This window comes from Mixophyes fleayi, chromosome 6 (genome assembly GCF_038048845.1).
Source record: "Mixophyes fleayi isolate aMixFle1 chromosome 6, aMixFle1.hap1, whole genome shotgun sequence".
Lineage (NCBI taxonomy): Eukaryota > Metazoa > Chordata > Amphibia > Anura > Limnodynastidae > Mixophyes > Mixophyes fleayi.
In genome coordinates, this window is record NC_134407.1 from 195,788,223 (window position 1) to 195,814,502 (window position 26,280).

Below are 26,280 nucleotides of genomic sequence, written 5' to 3' on the forward strand. Positions count from 1 at the left end.
TAACTAAAAAGGGAAGGAAGACCACAAGCGAAGAGACTGCAGCTGCAACAAGTTCATTTCAAAGTCCACATCTGCAGAGAGCAGGACCTTACCTTGTAGAAACTGGTGATAGAATCATGGGGATTCTACACCACTGTCCCACATTGCTGTGCTGACAGTAGAAATGCTCTAGTGCGACATTCTCTTTATTCGCTCCCTTAACATTAATCACTTTAGAATGCTATGGTTTCTTTGTAGGAAAACTCTGGCATTTTAAATCCCCCACAGTTGAACCTTTACCTGAGGAAGAGATTCCACCAGGATTCCGAAAAGGTGTGTGTGTGTCTTACCTCTTGCTGTTCAAGCAGGGGCAGTGCATCCAGCAGTAAGGTAAGCCAGAAGGAGCAGGGGGCGATCCGAGCAGTCATGAGTAAGAGTAACAAGCTGGCAGCTTCGTCAAACTGATGTTCACTGTACAGCCTGTGAAACTCTCTGTATTTACCTGGGATTAAATAGATAGCAGAGATATCAGTAGTACTATAGATGGGAAGTAACAAGCTGAGCAGAACGTCAACTTACATTCAGTCATTGCTACTTAATGCACTAACCTAGGAAGGTCAGACGATCACTGAGCAACATAGCAGGACCAAGATTGTCAATCAGGTCCAAGTCTGAGAATCTCCCTCGCTCACAGTAGTCCTTCAGGAACCTGTACAAAGATAAGTTATACAATCACACATCTGCTATAGCTGCAGAAATATTACAGGCACATTTTAAAGTTCCCCTGTCATATACAAACATTACAGACAGTCATTTTGTAGACTGAATCAACAATATTTATGACAATGCAGCCGATCTATTCACTAAGAACAGTGATCTCCCTGGGGCATTCCATGACCAATTCTTTGTAAGGCATTGTTTCCTAGTGCATTAATAGATTGCATTCTCAAGAACATTGAAAATGGACAGTCTGTGAGTTAGGTGTACTTTAAGGTGTATAGGCAGGTCCAGATTTAAAGTGGGTGCTGCCCTAGGAATTGTAAGTGAATACAACCTAAATTGTGGAACATGATAACATGCGCCTCTACCATATTTCTCCTTAATTATGTTTTGTGGAAAGTAGATGCTTGGTAAAGAAAGAAAAACACATAAAACTATTTCTATGCTGCCCAAGAAGTGTTGGTAGTCTGTCTACATGGTAAATACAGCTCTGGTTAGGTGTTGAGTGCACAGAAAATTCTATCAGGAAGACAATGAAAATTGTTCCACTGTATCGTATATTGCTTACAGTCAGTAGATTCTCTCATAAATATGGTAGAATAACTGAAATTATATCCTGGTTAGGGCTGTTTTACACATAAAAGATAAAATGGTACAGTTCACACATATCCAAGTACATTTATATTTAGTTCCACTTAAAGACTATTCTCACTGGTCAGATATGAGTGTTGCAAATGCTGCATCCTTGGCTCGAATGCTCCATGACAATGCTGACCCCAGTCGACTGTTCCGCAAAGCTTTCATTGCCATTGTTTTACAGATACTGCGAACTGGAAGTGGGAAAAAAAACAAAACACACATTTAAGAGCCTCATATAACATCCAGCTCATTTGACTTACAGTACACCGGTCAGCCACAACATTGAAACTATCTGCCTAATATTGTGTAGGTCCCCCTCCTCCAGCCAGCTCTGACCCGTCGAGGCATGGGCTCCACAAGACCTCTGAGGTGTCCTGTGGTATCTGGCACCTAGACATTAGCAGCAGATCCTTCAAGTCCTGTAAGTTATGAGGTGGGGCCTCCATGGCTCGGACTTCTTTCTCCAGCACATCCCACAGATGCTCAATCGGATTGAGATCTGGGGAATTTGGAGGCCAAGTCAGCACCTTAAACTCTTTGTCATGCTCCTCAAACCATTACGGAACTAGTTTTTGCAGTATAGCAGGGCGCATTATCCTGAACGAGACCACTGCGTCAGGGAATTTTGTTGCCATGAAGGAGTGTACTTTGTCTGCAACAATGTTTAGGTAGGTGGTGCGTGTCAAAATAACATCCACATGAATGCCAGGACCCAAGGTTTCCCAGCAGAACATTGCCCAGAGCATCACACTGCCTCCACTGGCTGCCTTCTTCCTATAGTGCATCCTGGTGCCATTTATCCCCTCAGGTAAAACACGCACCCGGCCGTCCACATGATGTAAAAGAAAACGTGATTCATCAGACCAGGCCACCTCCTTTCATTGCTCCATGGTCCAGTTCTGGCACTCAAATACCCATTGTAGGTGCACTCAGCGGTCAGCATGGGCACTGACCAATCTGCAGCTATGCAGCAAGCTGTGATGCACTGTGTATTCTGACACATGTTCTATCATAGCCAGCATTAACTCTTTCAGCAATTTGTGCTACAGTAGCTCTTCTGTGAGACTGGACCAGACAGGCTAACCTTCGCTCCCCACACACATCAACGAGCCTTGGGCGCCAATGACCCTGTCGCCAGTTTTGGTAGGTAATAACCACTGTATGCCAGGAACAACCCCACAAGACCTGCCATTTTGGAAATGCTCTGACCCAGTTGTCTAGCTATCACAATTTGGCCCTTGTCAAAATCACTCAGATTCGTACACTTGCCCATTTTTTTCTACTTCCAACACATCAACGTCAAGAACTGACTGTTCACTTGCTGCCTAATATATCCCACCCCTTTTCAGGTGCCATTGTAACCAGATGATCAATGTTAATCCCTTCACTTGTCAGTGGTTTTCATGTTGTGGCTGATCGGTGTCTATATATGGTATCAGGTTTCGAACTACAAGTGACTACAGTAGGAGAAATGTAGGTACTAGTCTACTGCTGGATGAAAGATCTGTAACACCACCAAAGGCCTGCGTAGGCTACATATTCTCTCAAGACGCACCTTGCTCAGTCATCTGCCTCTGCTCACAGATCCGCAATGCCTTCAGCGCTTTCTTCTCAGTGGTCAGAGGGATCCGCTCCATGTGAAGCTCAAGGTAAACTCTGCCCGAATCAGGACAGTAATCAAAGTAATCAACCCCCAACTGCCAGAGGCTGCAAGAAAGAAATGGCTCTTCATATTTAGGAGTCTTTTGGTGTCAGGGATCTCAGTTCCATCACGTAACATATTTACACACTGGCTGCCTCTACCAAAAATGGTTAAACGGGTGTTAATAAAGTGGTTGATGGGTGCTCAGGGATAGACAGACTGATTAGCCAAGCACTAATAACAGCAGTACATTCAGGATCATCTGCATGAAGGAGATATAGATTAGGAAATTACCTGTGATGGGAGAAGAGACCAGATGCATACTCCAGCAGGAGATATTCTCGCATGTTGGACCCAAAACTGTACAACAGGGAGGAACAGTATTACTTGAGGCTTTAACCATAACATCATCACCACCATTTATATAGCGCCACTAATTTCACAGCGCTGTACAGATAACTCACAACAGTTCCTGCCCCATTGGAGCTTACAGTCTAAATTCCCTAACACACACACACACACACACACACACACACACACACACACAGAGAGAGAGACACACACACACACACACACACAGAGAGAGAGACTAGGGTCAATTTTTTTTTATTTATTTTTTGGATAGCAGCCAATTAACCTACCAGTATGTTTCTGGAGTGTAGGAGGAAACCGAAGCACCTGGAGGAAACCCACGCAAACACAGGGAGAACATACAAACTCCACACAGATAAGGCCATGGTCGGGAATCAAACTCATGACCCCAGTGCTGTTAGGCAGAAGCGCTCACCACTATGCCACAGTGCTGCTTATCACATTCCTGTGCTTTCTTCTTATATACTGTATTATTATTACGGTTTATTTATAGAGCACCAATTATATTATGCAGCGCGCGCTAACACACACACACACACGTATGTTTTTGGCCTGTGGCAGGAAATTCTCACAAATATGGGGAGAACGTACAAACAACACATATAGGACCTTGGTTGGGATTGAATCCATGACCCCAAGGCTGTAAGGCAGCAATGCTCACTACTGTGCCACCAAGTGGTGTTTCCATCTTTATAAATAGGACGTTTTGAAAAAGTCAGTGTATTACATTGTTGCATTATTTAGTGTAGTAAGAATCCTGTGGCTTCGGGTGGGCAACAGTATCATACACTGAATACCAAAAGCTGTAACGTAAGTTACCTTTAAATATTGTCTTTTTAGTTTTCCAAGACAACACTCATCATTAAACAGATTATTACTTACTATAAGTTGTGGGACTGGAAGAGCTGACAGTGATCCAGCAGGTCCGTGAGATGAGCCACAAACCACCAGTTGTTTGAAACAATGCTGTGGAAACAGGGAGGGTAGAGGGTTAAATTAGAGGCAAGAGCTTGAATTCTGGGAAGAATGTGGATTTCATATACAGACAACAGGATAAAACAAGCTACAACACAGCATCTAAGACAGGCATGGATGACTAGGGCAAGGAGACTTATCTTTTACCTAAATTCCTTGATGACTTGATGAATATCCAGCTCAAAAGCGGCGAGCAGGATATTGTCCAGTGGCTCAGAGTTGCTTTCGCCGGTGGTAAAGATGTCCAGACAGGACTGATAGGAAAGGAGGGAGACAGAGGATGAAAATCCCATCATAACAGTTAAAAATGTCACTGTTTACCCAAATTTGTCCTGGAAGACCCAGCATACATCCATGCAGTGAAATGCTGCCTGCAAACTAAATACCAGCTTCAGGCCTGCTCTCCACTAACACACACCGCTTACCCTAATCCACATGGCTTCTCTTTACAAGACCCTCAATCAGGGGGGAGCTGGGGGGCAGGGTGGCATCTGCCTCCCCTCCCAAGCCAGTCCCATAGTGGGCCACCTGCATTTTTTTCCCCCTTTAAAATGTTCCCAATAGGCTGCCAATTAGAGTCTTGCCACCCAGGGTAAAATTTGCTAGCCCTCCCCTGCCCTCAATTACTGGCATTTCAGGATATCAAATATGTTCATATTATTTTCAACCCTCTAATGTCCTGTGTCCTTCCTATTGTGGCATAGGAGTTACTGGCTGACAGTGTCATAGAAAACATCTCAGAGGTTAAAGTAAAAATCTTATCAGAATTTTAAACCCAGAACATTCTATTTGTTCCCATTTGGAATTGAAGTAGACATGTTTTCTATTGAATAGGTAAACGAACATTTGCCTGCTGATTGGTGCAACAGGCAACAAGACAGGCCGCTTCAGGAACTCCTCTATAAAGAACTATAAATTTCACACTTTAGTAGCAGGTCCTGTCTTTAATGATTTTAGCACATCTAAAAACTATTACAAATAAAACGCCTCTTTTCAGAAGGAGATGAAACATATATAAAACACTGTAAAAGGTAAACAACAAATCAAACAGTAAGAGGGTATGAGAGCCACATGTGCACAATTTGAGGGCCAGCTTTTGCTTTTCTAGTTCACCACTAAACTCTGGATTTATAGCAGTAACAACTTACTGTAATCTATCTGCTGTCAATGCAGTTTTCAGCATCTAGGCCCTGAAAACTCCATTCAAAATAGTATGCCTGGTTTTGTATGGGTGGTGTAACATCCGCTACCTGTAAGTGGGTATATTGTGTGTAACAGCTCTTATGAACAGTAAACAACACTGTGCTATTTCTATAAGACGCCTACACCTGCTGTACTCCTGTGACCTACTGATATAAGCTCAGACTATCCATCCCATAACAGTCCTGTGTTGAACCCAGGGTCCCCAGTCACTGTTCAACCCACTAGCCAGCTGTCCTGATCCAAAGAAAGCAGTCATGAGGATCCAGGCACAGAATTGACTAAAGCAAGGGAAAATTGCAGAGGATTACTAAAAATAAAATCCAACCATAGCATACAGAGCCAAAAGATTCTACCCTGTCATAGGAGCGATGAGAGCCGGACACGGCACAGGTCCTGAGGTTTGTTGTGTGCAGGGTAGAGCAATGCTAGGCAGAGTAGTGTAAAGAAAGTTTCCTTTGCGACAACAGGAGGGTAGCTGAATGCAGCTTGCAAACTGATAAATTAAATAGTGCGGACCATGGGGTAGCAGCTACCCCACCAGACACCAGATCAGGGCAGCAGAAGTAACCAGGGCATTCTACACACAACAAAGCTCTGTCCCTCCTCCCCTGGTGACATGTTATAATATTGTCAGGAGCCATGTAAGGGGCAGGGTTGAGGGTGCTCACAGAGGGGACCCGGACTCCCTCCTTTCTGCACCTCTGCATGGTTCCCACGCTGACAGATTCTCAGTTTTCTTTAAAACCATACAGGCAAACAACCTGCCCTCTACCTCCTAACAGGACACCTAAAAACAGAGGCATGATTGGAGCTGTGAGGAAATAAAGAGGATATTCTTAGAACTGGCCAATCACCTAGGGGGCGGAGCTTGCCCTAAGGATCCTGCATTCTGCTATACCGGTGGTGGGCGACGGGCAGCCCGTGGAGCCCTCATCTGCAGCCCCCAGCCAGCTGCTCCCGATCGGCCTCATTCTCTGCTTTGTTATAAAGCTAAGAATAAGAGTGACTGGGAGCAGCTGGCTTCTGTGTGGTCTGACCTCCTCTATGCACTGCAGGGAGGTTATGTATCAAAAACTATTAGAGGAGTGGGTAGAGCAGTGCAGTCTGCAACATGTGCTCTCCCTCCTCCCTCTACGGGGTCTGGCTGTGCAGGTAACTGCAGGGAGGGAGGTGCAAGTGGCATGTGGGGAGGTCTAAGTGACATGCAAGGGCATGGGGGGGATCTGAGGGAGTTTTGGAGCACATGTGGTATCTGAGGGCATTTCATAGGTGTTGGAAGCGGCAGATCTGAGTGGTGGGGTGAAGTTTGGGCGCAGGTGGGCACATTTGGGATGAGTGATGCAAGGGTGCAGACATTGTTTTGGGGTTTTGTTTATTTATTCTTGACATTAAGGGTAATAGGCAGTGATTTTGGTGGTTGGAGGTCCGCACATGTGGCCCTTGAAGTATATCTAGTCACCCATCACTGTGGTATACCAAGTGCAATTGTGATTTATAGTCATTTCAGTGGAAGATTCATGGGTTGCGTGTAACCTGAGCGTAGGAATGTATCTCTGTTGGTTTAACGGTTGGGTGTGTGAAGAGAAGCTGTGACACAAGGAAATGATACCAGGTCGTCATTAGTTCCTTCTTCTCCAGCAAAGTCTCTTCGTCTCCCAGCAAAACCTATTTGTAAAGTAGAAAATACAATCAGCTTTGGCCACAAATCAACTCACACACATCCAGAGAGGAGGCACATCATACAATTGGTAAAAGGAATCTACACAGCTCAAACATTACACACATAACATAATCAGAGACCCCACCCCATCAGCTATGTGATGTCTATTTTTATATAGTCTACGGAGTGTCAGAAAAGAATAACATTACAAACCAAATAGGGCCCAGCAGCCACACTCACCTTGCAGATGGCTTCCATCTGGGGACTGGATGAGAAGGTTCCACCCTGCAAGTGACGAGCACATTTCTCCTGCCAGTTCTGCCACTTTAATTCAAATTCGGTCAGTGTCTGCGACCCTGCAGACTGCATCAAAGAGACAAAACAAAAAACTTTAAACCAAAAGGGAAAAACAGTACGTCCTCTTACAGAACAGTTATTTTTATGCAGAAAACCATCAAAGTTCTACACTGCATGCTGCCATATTTCTGTGAGTGCATCCAACATCCCAAATCAACAACCAATAAATACATTGCTCTAATGCCAGCAAAGTATAATAAAGTGGGTGTTTTTTTTTGGTTTTTTTTTTAAACTTCTTTTGCTGGCAGGAGTTCGTACAAAATTTGTACCTCAGTATGTTCTATAGTTTTTTTTTGCAATTTTACACTGTGTCAGCTTTGTTGTGAATTATCTACATTCACAAGAATAAATCAAATCATGAAATAATAGGATTTTTATATGTTAAATCAATTTCTTAGTCTAGTGGGGGACACGGAGTACACTGGGGTATAATGTAGGGGATTTAGGCATGCTGGCACTTTAAGAATTTTAATACCTGTCCATAGCCCCCCCCCCCCCCCCCTCTGTTTGTGTTTAACCAAGCCCCACAAAAAAAGGAGTCAAATATAGAAATAAACGAACATACAGGAGGAAAAACCAACATCTTCCTACTGAATACAAAACACAACATGTCACACAGAAGGAGAAACCAGGGTGTTAAGGGTGGGAGCCCGGTGTCCCACAATGGACTAAGAGAAATGGATTTAACGCAAGTATAAAAATCGTATTTTCTGCCCAATCCATTGGGGGACACCGTGTACATTGGGGACTACCAAAGCTGCCATCATGGGTGGGAACAGTCAGAAGAAACAGCACAAAACACCATTCTCCCAAAACTGGCATCCCTGGATGCAAACATATTGAACTTGTAGAAATTCAATATGAACAGAGGACCAGCTGTGCAGTCAGGGCGCCATGAAGTGCCGCCCAGGAAGCACTCACCGACCTGGTGGAATAAGCCTGAAGATTCTCAGAAACAGGCTTCCCCGCCTCAGCATAAGACTGACAAATTAGAGCTATAATCCACAGAATAATATTAACTTTAGAAGCTGGTCAGCTCCTTGTGTACATCATAGAGGACCAAAATGTCCTCAGTCTTGTGCAAGTCGTGGGTCCTACGCACATAAGTACACCAAACTTTGACCACATCCAGAGAACGAAGAGAAGCTTCGTCCTCTGAAGACAGACACCTGGTCAGAGCTGGGATGACAATGTCCTGATTAACATGGAATCGAGACACCACTTTAGGTAGGAAGGAAGGTTAGGTCCGAAGAACCACCCTATCCTCATGAAAATCTTTAAGAGGAGACTTGCAGGACAAGGCCACCAGCTCGAAAACTCTTCTAGCCGTAGAAATGGACAAAAGGAAGATACTCTTCCAGATAAGGAGTCCAAGGATTCAAATTTGGAAAGCTGCAAAGTATTCAACACCAAGTATAAATCCCAAGGAGCCACTTGTGGAATATACAGAGGATTTACATGAAACACCCCCTGCAAGAACATCTGCACATCAGGAATCAAAGACAGTCTTCTTTAACAGAAGACAGAAAGAGCAGACACCTGAACCCTACAAGACAAGCTGTTCACCCAAAGGATCATGACTTCAGTCGCCATGCCATTAAAACCAGACGTTCTAAACCAAGATGAAAAAAAAAACAAAAAAAAACAAAACAAACAGTCTTTGACTTAGCAAGTCTGGTCAGAGTGGCCACGACTGACCCACCACCATGGAGAGATTGTTGGTGTACCAGGCCCTCCGATGCCAATCTGGCACCACAAGAATAACAGGAACACGTTTCCTCTTCACTTTCTTCAAAACTCTTGGAAGCATGGCTACCCAAGGAGGTAAAACAGGGATCAGATATGGCATCTACCAAGACTGCCTGAGGATCTCTTGCCCAGCAACAGAAGAGTTCGACTTTGTGGTTCAAACGAGACACCATCATGTCGACGTCCGTTTGATCCCACCCATCCACCAACGCGCGAAATACCAGATCCAGAGACCATTCACCAGGGTGAAGAGTATGCCTGCTCCGAAAGTGTGATGAAAACCACTATGATTGCCCGAGCATGTTTTGTGACCAATTGAAAGATCCTACGTGTCTCTCTCAAGGCTAGTGGATTCCTGGCGCTGCCCTGGTGATTCATCAATCACCAGGGAGTTGTTAGACTGTATCTCCACCACCCTGATGCAAATGTTCCGCACTGACAAGAGCACGGAACACTGCTCACAGTTCCAACACAGTGATTGGAAGCTTGCATTCTTTCAGAGTCCAAAGACCCTGTAAGCGGTCGTGAAGACATATAGCTCCCTAACCCCCGAACACTGGCATCCATTGTGACCAAGGTACAATATCAGATCGAGAATGGGCGACCCTTGCAGATTGTCCTTCTGCAGCCACCAAAGGAGCGTCTGACGCACCCAAGGAAACAGACGAAACACCTGACTGGAAAGTTTCAGGTGAGATCTGCTCTACTTCGAGAGGAGTTCCAGCTCAAACTCCCTTCCATGAAACTGAGCAAACTGGTCCGCCATCTTATCCAGAACATCCATCCAGAAGTGTACAGAAATGTGTCCGATAGCCAATAGAGATCATAGCATCTTCTGTAAGGCCTGAATCTTGTCTGGTGGCAAGAACACCCTCAGTTTGTGGGTGTCTAAGAGCAGACCCAAAAAGATCATCCATTGGACTTCTTGAAATTGAGGATCCAAATGTGGGACTCCAGAATCTGCGCTGTCACCTGGACATGGGACAGTAGCACCAATGGGGACCCCGCCCGAATCTGACTTGCTTCCCTGCTGGGGCGCCACCTTACTCCTGCGCTTACGCAAGGAAGATGGCGCAGTAGATTCCAACATTCTCTCTAATGAGATAACCAAAACCAGACCGCTGCCACAGGACACACAGGACCTTAGCCTAGTGCTACAGGAACGCAATCCGCCAGACTCCCTGAAGAGCCGAAGGGAACCTGGGAAGGGCCGCACCCCGATTGGAAAAAAATCAACCGAGCAATCTCAGCCAGAATCAACTAGTGACCTAGCACTGGCAGGCCCTGCCATGACGGAACCAGAGATCTCCCCCTATCTGATATGATGAGACAAAAATAGGACAAAAACACAAAATAAAATACAAGACAGAAGCAGCACACAATCAAAGACAGTGTGTCTGCAATGCAGCCCTAGAGCCTAACAAATCTGGGGGACTAACCACTCAGAAAACCAACCCCACAGACCTGGTACATTATACATGGAAGAACAAAAAAGAGGAGGACTGGAGCTCCAAGATGGCTGCTGTTCTGGCATCTGCACACACGGAGTGAGAGACCAACAGGGTAGAATTGCAGGGAAGGAAGATGCACCACGCCCCAGTGCCCAAAATTGGATTGGAAGCGGTCCAGAAGGACAGCCCCTTCCACCAATCCAGTGCCTAGCAGGGGCTTACCCTGCAGTTTTAACCTCACCTGACCCAGCCCCGAAAGCAAACTAATGGCTGTCCCCTCTGGCGGAGACTGCCTTCACCCCCCCTGAGCCCACTTCGGTTTCCCAAGAACCTCTATCCCAGCACTGTGCCGGGACAGGATAACACTTACCATCTGCCGTTACTCCATTGCACGGTGAGGCGATGGATGCTCCCTGCAGCATTGTTGAGGAACACCGGGCACAGGTGTCAAGCGTTGAAAGCGCACGGGCGGCGGAGGGGGTATTTAGGGTGCTGCAGTGGAGTCACCCCCTCGGTACCTCTAAGCTGGCCAGTGCCTCCCACCGTATATTTATGGAGAAGGGTCTTTAACAAGTCAGGTTAAGCAACCTGTCTTATAATATTGGCAATCTACAGCATTGCTACAGCTAAGACACAGTTTTGAACATGTTAAATTGGTTACATACACTGAGAATGGGCATATTCTTCAACAGCTCATCCAGAACTCGGCACATGCTCCGAGTGCTCACAGAAGCAGCTGCTTCTTTGGCCAGCAATTGCCGTGCTTCATCCATACGCCCTTGCAAGACAAAACCAGTGATCTGGAGAGAAGGTACAAAACACAGAGAGGTTACCGATCCATCTCATAGCATGCATTCAGCACACAGCTTGTCCTTACACTTGAACTCTGCAAATGAATGCCTTTGATTCTGAACTAGACACATCGGCAATGATCTGTACTTTTGCATTGTTGTATGTTTTCTTTAGTTAACTGTTGCAGTTACCTATTTTTTCATCTTATTTATAATCAAAGGTCACAAGAGTGTACATATTCCATATCAGTATAAAAAGTGTAGATTAATAATCAAACAAAAAAAAACCTCAGTACATATGATATAGAGGGCAAATAACGAAAGCAAATTAAAGGGGAGATCCCAACTCTCCCAGACCCCTATACCATCAATATAGAAGTCTTTAATATCTTAACATGAGGGAGTGGTGAGGTTCATGAAACAGTTTGCCTTTAGGCATAGTTCCTGTAAAAGGACGTTTGTCAAAGCACCCAGTTGCTTAAAGAAGAAAACAAACGATTAAGGGAAACCATGTCTATATTGGATTTCCTGCTTTGTATACTATACTACATAATCAATGCACTGTAATGCTGTAGACTGTAGAGAGAAAGGCAGCACTAATTCATCATGAAACAAACAAGACCACATGGATGAACACAGCTGGTGAGTTTATAGCTATTAAATTAGTTTCCCTAGCAGGTGACACTTACTGCGTCCCAGAATCTATCATGCTGTGGGGGGTTGTCACTCTGTAGTACATCCTGTGCCACAGTGTCCACCTCAAACACGTGGAGACGCACCCAGTCCAGCAGCAGTATCAGAAGGGACCCAGCTAATGGAGGAAGCAAAGACATTACATGCCAAGTTGACATCATCCCCAATTCACTGCTATACACCACATAACTTACAACCAGCCCAATGAGAAATGTGTGACTGAACAGGCAGAAAAGTGCAGCACATATCTTTGTATTACAGTTGGATTGTTAGTAGTTTAAGGCTACTATCAAATCAAATGCAATAGTCATTTTAATAAACATATTTAAAAGCTTCACAACGAGAGATGGCGGGCACCTCAATGACAGATCTATTTTTACCATGAAACGATGATATATATACGTAGTCTAACCAAATGATCTTTATGCTGCAGGATAGGTAGTGTTTCTGTTTAAGCAGCATATAGGAATAATCGTCCTATAGAAAACAAGTAAAGACTGAAGGAGAAAACAAAATACACACTTGCTATGATTCTTTCCCTAGTTGCATGTTACACAATTATTGCAATTCTAAAAAGTTAACACTAAGTCAAGGCGGATGTTGGAAGGGGGGTGTTACAGAAGAAGTGACACCGTATCAGAGCCCAGAACAGAAGTATGGGGGTTTTTATTCCCCACCTTATTATTTTTGTCTTTTTCTAGACCTAGTAGTTAAGCGATATGCCACTATTAGATCAATTATTTGGGATGTATTAGTGCGGACGCAGGGGAGGCTGAAGATTTCTATGTACTTAACCATGCCTCTAGGGGGTAAATTTATCAAGCTGCGGGCTTGAAAAACTGGAGATGTTGCCTATAGCAACCAATCAGATTCTAGCTATCATTTATTTAGTACATTCTATAAAATGACAACTAGAATCTGATTGGTTGCTATAGGCAACATCTCCACTTTTTCAAACCAGCAGTTTAGTAAATATATCCTTAACAGTACACAGAGTTCAGTTTCTACATTGTGCACACATCACAATTTTTATACCAATCTCCAGGCTGTACCAGACATGCAGATCTGACCACAGCAGCACAGAGGAGAACAGCTAGCATATTTTACATGTCGATTACAGACTTTCAAACGCATGAAGGAGATAAATACCAGGATTTCATTGCTTACATTAAAAATCCCTTTCTCTAGTACAATACTGGGGGACACAGAACCAGAGGTATAGCTCAACCTGATAGGACCTGGACATAAAGACAATCATTCACTAAAGGTCAATACCTGGTACTGCAAGTGGTCGCATACACTTTTGTTATCATCACCATCCACATACTTCAATCAGAAAAAAACTTTCATAAGACATAAACAGACAATGACAAGTGGTGAAATTATCACAACCGTCATGATAAAATAACACCAAAAATAAGAAAGATGCCATAACAACATTCTAAACAGTCTAAAGAATAATCTACTGTAAAATAATACAGCAAATTTTGAATAATAAATTAAATCTGGTGAAATGACAGCAACAGATTTTGCTGCAGAATGTTTCTTACAATATTTGCCTTTCATCCAGTCTTATTCTTTAACTTCATCCTGATTCTTTTATATTGGTATATAATAATTGCATTTAACATTTACATATTTTTCTTTTTTTCTTTCAATTTATTAAATTAGAAAGATAAAAAGTGAAACAAAAGACCTGGTGGAATATGCCCACATTGACAAAAATACCTAGACGCTGGTCCCTCGAGGTTTATGGATTGTAAGAGAACCTACATTTGGGGCAGATAATGAGAAAAATTTTGGCAAACATTGGCTTAAAATCCTTTATGACCAAGAGCTGAATTATATAGATACATACTTTATATATTTAAAAAGGATAATGAATAAGTATCTTAATTAAATTAAATAAAAAGAAGGATTGAAAAGGTTGAGGAAGATGTTTGTAATACTAAACAGAGGACATTTCAAATATACAAAAAAGTGTATTCTAAATTAAAAAAAAAAAACTTGTACTAAGAAATTCAGAGACATCTCACAGTCATGATCACTGTACACACCGTCATATAAATCTTATAGGTAAACAGATTTTCCTACACCCAGAACAGCAAGGATAGCCAAGAAAGACTAAATGTAACACGAACATAGGTTATCCCATATTCTTATCCTTCTTTCTCGACTACTATAACTACCAGGTAATAGATACGCTCACCACAAACATGTAAAAATCCACACTCACGTCTTTTAGAGGAGAGCCATCACTGACTAAACAGGCCTCTCGTAGCAGAACAAGAAATAAAATATATAAAATACAATCACCAATAAGCGATTACACCCAGAAGGATAAAAATAGGAAGAGGAAGTGAAACCTCCCAAAAAAAAAAAAAAAAAAAAAGAATCCTAAATTTTCATGAGAACCCACAAGAGAGTATCCACCAAATCATCAAAACCCCACACATCACAACACATCCAAGTACTGGGTAAAGTTCCTAGTTTTGCAATAAATGTGAATATTTTATTGCTTTAAATAAATACAGTCGATCACTCATCCCATTTTCCTAACAGTTTAACTCGAGTCACCCCCAAACAATCCCTTCCTCCAGGTTCTATCTGGTTTAGTCGAGAGGTAGTCACAGAAGTTTTTTCATAAAATTTTCATTAAGTCTTAAAAAGTTTTAAAAAAAAAATTAAAATTAAAAAACTTAAATTAACTCTGGAATTGATTATCAAAACCTAACATGACCAGATCAACAGGCTCTCCCACAAACTTCATGAAGATCAAGCGGATTCAAATCAGATGGACAAAGTGGGAAAACAAGTCATACAAAATACTGTCATTGCTAAATACGAATTAGATTATTAGCGGATTAAACATTCTATTACACCGATTTTCTAACATAAACCCAAAATTCAATACCTGCTCCACAGAAGGCTCATTATACCAGGGATCAATTCCCTTATAGCCAATATATCACATTACGTTGACAGCTTATTCTATGTGCAAACATTAAGTCTCTGCAATAGAATTCTCTCTCACAGATGATGCCTATAACACCGCAGCAAAACAGCAATTTAGTCTAGATTCTATTCTTTTATGCTTATGTATAACTATTTTCTTTTTTAATACTGTGTTATTCCCAAGCCAGAGGCACATAGACAATAGCTATACCAATCTGTTCATTAGTTGCTGGGAGTCCATTTAAAAGTTATAAACTTTTATAGACACCATAAGTATATAAGATATTTCATATGGTCTATTAAATTCGGAAGTAGCGGACTTTGTTAAGCATTTAGAGTTAATTTTAGGGGGAAAAAAAAAGATAAAAATGTATAAATCACTATCAGTACGTTATTTAAGACAGTCGATGAGTCAATGCATTACCTTCAATTTGTCCCCTCACAAAATGGAAGGATAACTCACCCTATTAGAGTTTGTAATACCCGGATGTACCTGCAGTACTAGACTATATGAGTGACAACTAAAATCTATATAAAAATGTACTAAAAGAGATAATTCTGAACAACAAATTCATTGAGCAGCAACAAGTGCAAACAACTCAGATAGATCAAACCTTTTAGTATATAACTAAACTAATGTTTCAGTCTGTAGGTACTAGTCCATAAAGAAAGGAAGGAATTACATTTGTTGTGGTGTTCTACTAGGGACCAAAACATAATAAAACGTATCCTTTATTTTTATCTATTAAAGGTCCAACGTTATCACTGTCAACCAAACATTAAAAGACCAGCGAAAATAATAAACCAAGTAAAGTTTTCATGGAAGAAATAAATGAGTCTTAAAAACCACTGTGCGTTTTTTCTGTCTCCTTATAATTATTTACTTATTAAAATAACTTTTCTTAGTACAATTTATCTCACTCAATTACACCAATTTAAAATGTGATTCTAATGGGCTTCACAGGTAAGGGAGAGGCAATTATTTGTGCTATTTTTCTGTTGTCTTACAGGTTATAACAGGATATAATATTCAGGTCTGTGTACAGTATAAACTATCACCATTTAATAAGAGGCCTCTATTATAAAAAGGTATAATGTAAAGTATTTACATCTCTTACAATCAAGTAAGAATGAATGAAAACATATGAGGGGGGGGGGGGTTATTTTGCATTTCATTTCTATAATTAACAGGTTGGAACGGCAGATTCACCTTGAGCCATATTTCTTCGGTCAATTCTTTCTCACCAAGTGATGTACTGATGCAAATATAACCAAGAATGGCAGCAACCACAGACCATGGGAAACAGAAGGCCGGCATGGCATTATCAAATCACCATTCAGACTGACGTAGTTCAGGAGAAAAGTTATTTACAGGAGTTTATACATATATCACCATCACTTGTGTTTTATATATGATAAATGCGCACAACAATGTAAACTATATGAATTTTAGACATTGTATTTATGCGACTATAGTATAAAAACACTTGGCCGACAGCTTTGTGCTTTTAAACAGTTACAGAACTCCTAAGTGCATTTCCTGTGTAATATCCCAGTAGATACTGTATTATTACATACAGAACTACCTGCAATAAATCATTTTCACGTACAATGTTCAATAAAATGTACGGCAAGCCCTAATCACTCAAAGATAACCCTGCTAATAGCCACCTCAAGCTAATTATAATATGCAAGGTATGTTTGACAGACACCATAAGTAATGAATGATTCTTTATTAATTAATTTCATGTAAAGATATTAAAATATTTGTACCCTTGTCGGTGACAGCCAAATCAAGATCAGCGATTAGATAAGGGTCCCTTACACAGAATAATAAATAAGCCTTTTTATGCCAAAGAGACTGCAAATTGCAACATGTGTGCCCAAAAATACAGTTGAACCAGATCAGCATCTGACTATGTGGGCACCATGCTAATGGTTCTCTATCTGATCCTGCTAGAACAGACGACAGCATCTCTCGGATGTCCCCACGCGACCCACGTCCTGGAACCTTATAGCAGAGTACTTTTGTGTTGCCAGACGCATAATGCCCTTTTTATACAGGGAGTTACAACTGCTACAACCTAGGAAAAGTCACATTTACTTGTGTCTCATATGCTTATATAGAAGCAGTGAGAGGATCGACTGACCCTAGTATTCGTATCAATCTGAGAAGCGTCATCTGCACATAAATCTATCTGTAGTTAAATCCGGGCCAATGAAACTGCATGAGAAACAATGTTAGTAGTAACTTACATATAACTAGTATGAATACAAAGTGTATTGCACTGCATAACACAAGCTAACCAGGACAGGGGAGAGATTTTCTTCCACATGTAAAGGTAGAAGGAGTTGTTTGTCCAATTTGGAGAACTACTGATCTGCTGTTGAAAATAGCCAAGCACAGACACAAGATACATCCAGCTTCAAATAACTGAAGAACGATGACTTTAAAGATCAGCCCTGTTGAAAACATAATCAGGGAAGGGGTGCAGTGGGTCCTACTCTATATTAGATTGGGAAGGGGGGACATGCTCTACTACACTCAGAATGACAGGAGGGGGAGGGGGGATTTGCTGTACACTAGAACACAGAACGGGGGTGCCTGCTCTACACTAGCCTACAGAATGGTGGGATGTACATCTGCTTGTCTGTATGTCTGCTTTTAATAAGCCACCAGAATGGAGAGTTTGCCCTATACTAGTCATTATAATGGGGGGGTATTATGCACACTACTTCAATTTTTTTGCTTTGGTTGGAATGAGCCATTAAATATCTAGTTCTCTAGCAAGAAGTTAACATGTGTTGGAAATGTTCAGCATAGCCACATTGTCTATATTGAGCAAAGACAAATGCTTTTATGAGCATTTCTAACACATTCTGTTAAAAAAAGTCGTCTTCTTCAAATTTACATTTTATCTGTGATTCCAGCATACTGGAAAGGAGCTAGTGGATGTACATGTGTCTTTCATTTAGTATCATGTCTTTTTACCATGGAATCTTTAAACCCTGAAGTCTAGTAGAAGATATGTGAAGCAGGAATAAATATTAACATGTGTCTGGGATTTTCCAAAGACTCACCGGTGGCAGCTTCAATAAAGAGTATTTCACACAGGTTCCAACACAGCTCCATGGCAGACAGGAAGGACAGCTAGAACACATAAATTGGGTATTTGCTTAAAGCAAAACTGGTCTTCAGCCAAATATAAAATGCACATATCAAATAAGGGGCAACTAATAACATTTACAAACAGTTCAGAAATTTCTTGACTACTAGATTTTAGATAACGCTCTAATAGGAAAGTAATGTTTTCTATCCATCATACAACTTGGCTGATTTAGACAAAACTGCCCCAAAACTTGAGCTTCCACCAATAATGGCTGAAAACACTATCCATGTGAATTGCTATTTTATGGGCATATATCTAGATACATTTCTTGCACTACCTAAGAAAGTTTTTGGAAAAGTCTAAATGTTTGCATCCCAAAAAGTCTAATTTTATTTCAAGGACGAATTGAACCTAGCAGTTATCTTTACTGGTACCTGCAGCTTAGACATGTGCTAGCAGTACAGTTACCACAGGGCCCTCCTATTTATGCAGCCTTTCCTCTGCTAAATGCTCTGTAACGTAGACAATGGCTTCTCGTGTGGTAACTTCCAGTTGGGAGCAGTGGGAGGCGGATGTTGACAGGAAGCTTGTAGCCTCATATTACCTGGAGATCATGACCCCATTTATATATTTAGATTCCATTTTTCTATGTTCCGGTCAATCAAAATTAATAGCTCATATCCTAAATGCATGAACACATTCCAGGAGATTTCAGTCTTCTCATAATACAAAGATCAATAAAATGCAGATAGCGATTACTAACGAATGCCAAGATCTGCTTATAGGGTATGACTGGAGCCATAACTCCAGAAAGCAACCCTGTATGAAACTATATTTCAAGATAGAAAACTAATTTTTTGGAGATGGGTCTCCCAATTACTTCTTACGGTCCTGCAAAGGTGAGCTGTGGTCAGTGCCTCCCTCCTTAGCAAAAAAAAAAAGTTGTACTCTAAAATTAAAATGTCCAAACAGAAGCTTCAAAGAGACTGAAACTGCTGGCTTGACTGTCCTAATACGGACGCTACCTCTTTGGTTATACCTTAGTCACCCAAGAAACCTTACATATGTACTAAACAGGGCAGACTTCTCACAGGCTCCCCCTCCGTGAGTTCTCTAGTTCACGTATTCTACAAATTACACTCTTCCAGGCTATAATGATTCCCCGCTATAAGGTTACTGACAATATTCTCGAAGATAGACCAGTTTCCTGTGCACCCATCATCAGTCATTTATAAAGCCCCAGCAAATTCCGCTTTACAATTGGGAACAAACAGTGATAAAACAATACTGGGTAATACATACAGACAGAGATGCAAGAGGGCCCTTCTCGCAAGCTTACAATCTATGCCTTGAACTAAAATATTGCACCCTGTGGTTTTAGCTTGCTTCATAGTCTTCTTATTATTCCCGGTTTATATATAGCTTTTAATTTGCACTAAACTCTACTCTACAGACTACACTACGCACTGATTGGATTAGTGAGCATACAATCATATTGAAGCTGTATTTCAGTGACATATTTTGCAATAGCAGAGAACAAAAAAAACCTCAACAAACCTATATTGAAAACATATTTACCTACCTGCGCAGAGCACTTGGCACTTTGAGCTGGATCTCGTATGGAAACTGAAAGACAAAATTACTATTAAGTGTATTTGTAAAATGCTGGTAAAAGGTAGAAGTGTACAGCGCTGACAACCAGAACATAACACAACAGGGTGGCAACGGTACCTGGACACAGAAAACTATATGAATTGAGCAAAAGTATTGGCAAAGAGCGAGCAGAATACAGTGAGCGAAGAGACTGAAAAAGCATGAGTACCAACATGGTCTAGAAAGAATAAGAGAGAGACAGATACAATAGCTATAAATGACAAAATGCATAAAGAAAATTAAATTCAGACTATTTCTATGCAAAGGGACAGAGCCAGTAATGAACCTCAGAATGCTAAAAGCACAGGGAATTATGGGGTGTACGTCTATAGCTGCCCTAGAATGCGGATGGATACAGGAAGATCCGTCATGTAATACACAATGTATATATAAACGGTGAGTTCTCATTAAATTGTTTCACAGTTCATTAGGAAAACCTGTGGCCTCTTTTGATACGGCCACGAAACTAACTGGTGACTTATAATATCATTATAATTTACAGTAGGGACATTTATTATCGCACACATATAAAGCTCTGTTATTATGTGCTGCCCTGTGGTACATCATTAAATATGGCTAAAAGTTATTGCACATAGAAGTATTAAAAGTACAAAGTCCTGGAGGGATGTAATGCTTCCTCGTGTTACAAATCTTAAAACAAAAACGGTTATAGAAGAGTAGTTATAAGACTGCAACTCTTACCCGCCAGTGTATGCATCTCTTCCATGCAAGCCTGCAAAACCGAGCGATAGTTTTTACTGACTCGGACCAGCCTGTGAAAAAGTGAATATACATAGTATCAAAACACAGCTAGTACACATGCAGGAAAACAGAGACTCTTTCCCAGAAAGCAAGTCCACATGGAGAAGATGTGTCACATTGAGCTCATTTCATAGATTTTATTGGGGGTGGGGGGCAGGGGACTCATTCTGTTGTGCAACATTCTACTCTACCTCTGTATTGTTCAGACACAATTATGACAGGTACGACTAAGCACAGTATGTTAAATGCGCTTTAATGATTAAAGAGCATAATATGCTTTAAACATATCATGATGCTTTTGAGATCTACTTGGTGATGATGATTGGCATTTTAATGTAAACTTAACAAATAATGCAATACACAATTAAAAAAACAAAAACAAAAAAACACAGGGTGACCCCAGCCCCCGCCCCAAAAAAGTGGGCTTCTATCCTGGGCTGGTAGCAGCAATAATAGTCACTACCAGCACTAGGCTATGATAGGATGGGTAGCAGGGACCCCGCAGCATATTGTCAGAACCCTATACTTGGGCTCCTCCCAACACCTTTAGAACTACAAGCACCAGCACGCTCTGCACTATCACAGAATAAAGATGTACAATTTTGCATATATAGAAGCAAGTGCTGCATGGGTCATACTTTTCATAAATGATCCCCCACCGACCCACTCCCCTAACATGGTCACGTACTGTGCTTTGCGGGTCTTGCTGGATGTCTCTTCTTCGCTCTTCTGTAAGCCTACAAATATGCTGTGTGACTCATTCAGCAGCTTGCGCAGGATTGGGGAGTAGATATCTTCATCATTCCGTACCACATACATGAGGGGACAGAGAGCTGGAGGAGTAGTAATACGAGCAGCATCTGCAGTGTCAGAGGAAAAGAACAGAGACAATTTTTTTTGTTAAATGATCGAATGTCTTTTTTGGCGAAGATGTTTTTTGTTTTGCATATGAAATTGCTAACATTACAGGTCAGCTGCCCCCAAGATTGACTCCTATCACATTGCCTTTAGGTCTGTGGACCACCTGTTATATTTCTAGTTATAACAACAAAGCAGGTGTGTTCAGTTAAAATAATTTAAAGAAACAATGTGCTGACTGAATACATGATCCCTCCAAGAAAGGAGATGGATGATACGGACTGACAAGAGACTGGTTAAATCTGCATCAAAGTTAATGACATATAATAAGCAACAAAAAAATGAATTCTGCAATTAATCTTTTTTGTTATGAAATGAAAATCCCACAGTCTAATACTGGGAGTGTTTGTTATTAGCCCCTTCTTAGCGAACGTTATAAAGATCCACCATGTGACAAAGTGAGAGCTTAACATTTTTTGGGGGCTAAAAGAATCTGGCATTCTAACATGTTTGTATGACAACAGCCTATAATGGTGACATTATATTGCATACTGTATTATACATCCAATGTAACCCACCCAACACATTGCAGAATCTAGTACAATCAAGGTCTCCAAGTGATAAACTGCAGGAGAGGCCTGCTGAATAGGTTTCATTAAACACTGCAGGCATTCTTAAAAAAAAACAAAAAAAGATTCTTGCAGTCAGTGTTTAGATGTGGTCTGTTTCCTTAACTGTAGTTGATTACAAGTATCATATCATATGTCATATTTTAGGGAGCATCTCCAAATCATTTTATAGTTAGCATTTATGCTATCACATGGTTAGACTTGTTGATATGCACTTTAAGTATCCAACGCGAACAGGTCAAAGCAGGCACTGAGCAAATGGTCTTAAACTAACCTGTGCTTCAACACAATGCAATGAATAAATGCTTACATGCAATAGACACCTTAGCCACTTTTGTTATTTCTATTAATTCGTGCAAAAGTTGTTAGATACACCCTCTAATAGACAGCATCTAACAGTAGCTGCAGAAATATATGCAGAGCACATTGAAGCACCCTTCTGTACGACCTTTGGCATTGCAAATGCTGCTGTTAGAGCCTGAAGCACAGTCATTAAATATTCCCACTTTCTGTTCTGTTTTCGACAGCTTAACAGAGGAGAGACAAACTCAGACAGAGATCATTGGTCTCTATAGAGAGACACTGTTTCAAGGTAATGGCCATCTTAGCAAGTGGGAGGATAGATCATGGCGTATATTCTACATATTGTCATCTGGCTTGAAATGAAGCATGCGTTCACTGCATAGGCATTTTTTCCCAGAGATCAGCAATAATTCTTCCTGTTTCTCCTCTAAGAAAACTTGCACCTTGATTTCTCTTTGTCATATAAGCCTTTTGTTTCTGGAATATTGTCATAATGCAATCAGTCATTTTGAATTCCTTTGTGTTAATCATGGTTTTCATCACAAACAGTGTTTCTGTTTTGAGTTCTTCTGCCATATTGAATTATTTGTATATGCTTTGTGTGTCTTAGTGTTACATATACAGCTCATTATTCCATCCCGCTTTCAATTTAAATTTATACTCCCATTGCTTTTTTTTTTTTATTATTATGGTTTTAAAAATGTTATGCTTTTTATATTTTAAAGCTGATAGTCTAAGGTTGGAGGTTACAATTACTTCACCTCTGTATTTAATGTTGGGATCTTGAGAAAGGGGCACCACAAGTGCCCAAACATTGAAGATACATTTCTTCACGGAATCATATTCCATGTGGAGGTCATATTATATAATTATGTACTGCTTTCAGAGACTTATTAGTATAAAATCCTGTTAAGTTGTTGAATATCTGATACATTTTGTAAACTTCGTGTGAACCTTTCATAACCAATATAAACAAGAGGTGACAATATGAAGGACTCTGTATCCCAAAGCAACTGAGATATTCGTTTTTATTTGTCTATCACATGACTCGCAAAGGAAATATCAGAATACTTTTTGAGAGTAATAGCACATTTTTTGTTATCTGTACAATGTTACTAAACCGTCTGTAAAATGCATCTGACTTCAAGACCATGGAGATTTAGTTGTCTGAACCAAGAATCATGAGAATGCATCACAAGAAAGGACTGTCTCCACTGGATGCAGACAAGTGCTCTTCAAAGGATGTGTCCAGTCATAAGTACATTTTTTAGTAAACATTCCCCCAACTAAGAGAACAGTGGTGTTCTTATGCAAAGAACCTCATAGGAGTTTAACACAGCACTGTGGGTACTTCCCCTTATACTTGCTACAAACGCAGGAACCGTACCCAATACAGCACTGGTAGAGTCCCTGGCATGGTAATCCTACAGTTCTGCTAGTTAGGGGAAAGGTATATGCTGTAAGGAATAGGATTTATCCACCTGTGATGGGGTAGTGAGTCTCATACAGCAACAACTCTCCTGGTGCCCAGTTGAATCCAATGTGACGGTTTTTCTGCCCTAATCCTGGAATGGTCTAAAATAAGTCAAATAGACACAATAGTGAATATACGGAAAGAAAATGTTTAATCGCTTCCTAAGACTGAGGGTCTATGGAATTGGAGCAGATGGGAATTAAAAAACAATGTTGTACGCCTAATAAGTCCTTTTTCTCTGAGGCCAATGTGGGAGAAGAATAACAGCCTGTTTCCCACTATAAACACACAAAAAACACAGGTCCGTCCTGAAGACAGGATTGCCCCAAATCACCCACAACAAAAGACAACAAGGGGGGAACAAAATTAGGAATACCAGAGGTCTCATCAACAACCAACCAGAGAAAAATCACAGGGAGAGCAGGCGTGTGTCCCCCACAGGCCTCAGAGATAAAGTTTTATCAGTGAATAGAACATTTATTTTTCTGCAAAAAATGTAGAGGCAGTTCTATCTGAAGCGCAACCTTTATTGTATGTAACAAAGCAACTAGATGAGAGAGAGGGATGGGAGGCCAGCCTGCCTTTCCCCCTGCCTGGCACAGCACACTCCCTCACCCCTGTCTGGCACACAGCACACTTCCTCACCCCTGCCTGGCACACAGCACACTCCCCCCCACTTGCTTGGCACACAGGGGCACAGCACACTCCCCCCACCTGCCTGGCACACAGGGGCACAGCACACTACACCCCCCCCACACCTGCCTGGCACACAGGGGCACAGCACACTCCCCCCATTTGCCTGGCACACAGGGGCACAGCACACTCCCCCCAACTGCCTGGCACACAGGGGCACAGCACACTCCCCCCACCTGCCTGGCACACAGGGGCACAGCACACTCCCCCCACCTGCCTGGCACACAGCACACTCCACCACCTGCCTGGCACACAGGGCACATCACACTCACCCCCACCTGCCTGGCACACGGGGCACATCACACTCCCCCCACCTGCCTGGCAAACGGGGCACAGCACACTCCCCCCCACCTGTCTGGCACACAGGGGCACAGCACACTCCCCCCCCACCTGTCTGGCACACAGGGGCACAGCACACTCCCCCCCACCTGTCTGGCACACAGGGGCACAGCACACTCCCCCCCACCTGTCTGGCACACAGGGGCACCGCACACTCCCCCCCACCTGTCTGGCACACAGGGGCACAGCACACTCCCCCCCACCTGTCTGGCACACAGGGGCACAGCACACTCCCCCCCACCTGTCTGGCACACAGGGGCACAGCACACTCCCCCCCACCTGTCTGGCACACAGCACACTCCCCTCACCTGCCACACAGGGGCACAGCACACTCCCCCCCCCACCTGCCTGGCACACAGGGGCACGGCACACTCCCCCCCCCCCCACCTGCCTGGCACACAGGGGCACAGCACACTCCCCCCCCACCTGCCTGGCACACAGGGGCACAGCACACTCCCCCCCCCCCCACCTGCCTGGCACACAGCACACTCCCCCCCCACCTGCCTGGCACACGGCACACGGCACACGGCACACTCCCCCCCCCCCCCCCCACCTGCCTGGCACACAGCACACTCCCCCCCCCACCTGCCTGGCACACAGGGGCACAGCACACTCCCCCCCACCTGCCTGGCACACAGGGGCACAGCACAGTGTGTCTGGTATACAGTAAGTGGTGAGAGGGGTAAGAAGCTACTACAGAGCTGCCGCTACAGTCAGCGCACATCGTGCGATAAGAGGACGCAGTGTGAAAACAGATGAGGCCGGTATAGTTACAGTCTCCGTGGGATCCACATCCAGTTCCTCCATCATTCTTGAGGGCTTTTCCGGATTCCCGCGTGATTACAAAGACCCCGGGAAGGACCCCAGGGCTGTCCCCGTAACTGCCTGAGACAATCCTGTGCGATGTGTAGGAGGGTTATCCTACATTATACGTCACATCAAAGACTGGCTGGGCTTTCTTGTCCAGTAAACATAACATGTGCAATATCATGCACACACTTGGAGGAGAGAACGTTGTATAAGAGTCTCCAGGGACGCCTTGCTGCTGAGTCTGTACACCTAGCCAGGTCATAGACTATGGAGCCCATCTATGTCATATGTCCATACATTTTATCAGATCAGATCTTGCATGTTGCATAATACTCTTTAAGTAAATATATGGATATATATATATATATATATATATATATATATATATATATATATATATATATATATATATATAGCCGAGATTGCATATGAGGCAATAAAAATAGAAAATTTCATTGTTCAA

The 26,280-nt window shown here is 42.3% G+C and overlaps 1 protein-coding gene across 1 annotated transcript in view; it reads right to left on the minus strand.

The window, feature by feature from the left end:
• Positions 1-25,885, minus strand: part of NUP85 (nucleoporin 85) — a 29,773-nt gene extending 3,888 nt beyond the window's left edge. Inside the window, exons 1-17 of the mRNA XM_075177855.1 lie at positions 25,782-25,885; positions 23,983-24,076; positions 21,400-21,571; positions 20,652-20,722; positions 19,879-19,922; positions 18,268-18,337; positions 12,228-12,349; positions 11,413-11,547; positions 7,431-7,553; positions 7,064-7,195; positions 4,475-4,581; positions 4,235-4,318; positions 3,275-3,340; positions 2,894-3,045; positions 1,412-1,529; positions 588-688; positions 330-481 (exon numbers count right to left, since the gene is read on the minus strand). Of these exons, the coding sequence (XP_075033956.1) occupies positions 330-481; positions 588-688; positions 1,412-1,529; positions 2,894-3,045; positions 3,275-3,340; positions 4,235-4,318; positions 4,475-4,581; positions 7,064-7,195; positions 7,431-7,553; positions 11,413-11,547; positions 12,228-12,349; positions 18,268-18,337; positions 19,879-19,922; positions 20,652-20,722; positions 21,400-21,571; positions 23,983-24,076; positions 25,782-25,817 (1,779 nt within the window). The 5' untranslated portion in view covers positions 25,818-25,885. The remainder of the gene's footprint in view (positions 1-329; positions 482-587; positions 689-1,411; positions 1,530-2,893; positions 3,046-3,274; positions 3,341-4,234; positions 4,319-4,474; positions 4,582-7,063; positions 7,196-7,430; positions 7,554-11,412; positions 11,548-12,227; positions 12,350-18,267; positions 18,338-19,878; positions 19,923-20,651; positions 20,723-21,399; positions 21,572-23,982; positions 24,077-25,781) is intronic.
• Positions 25,886-26,280: the final 395 nt, after the last annotated feature.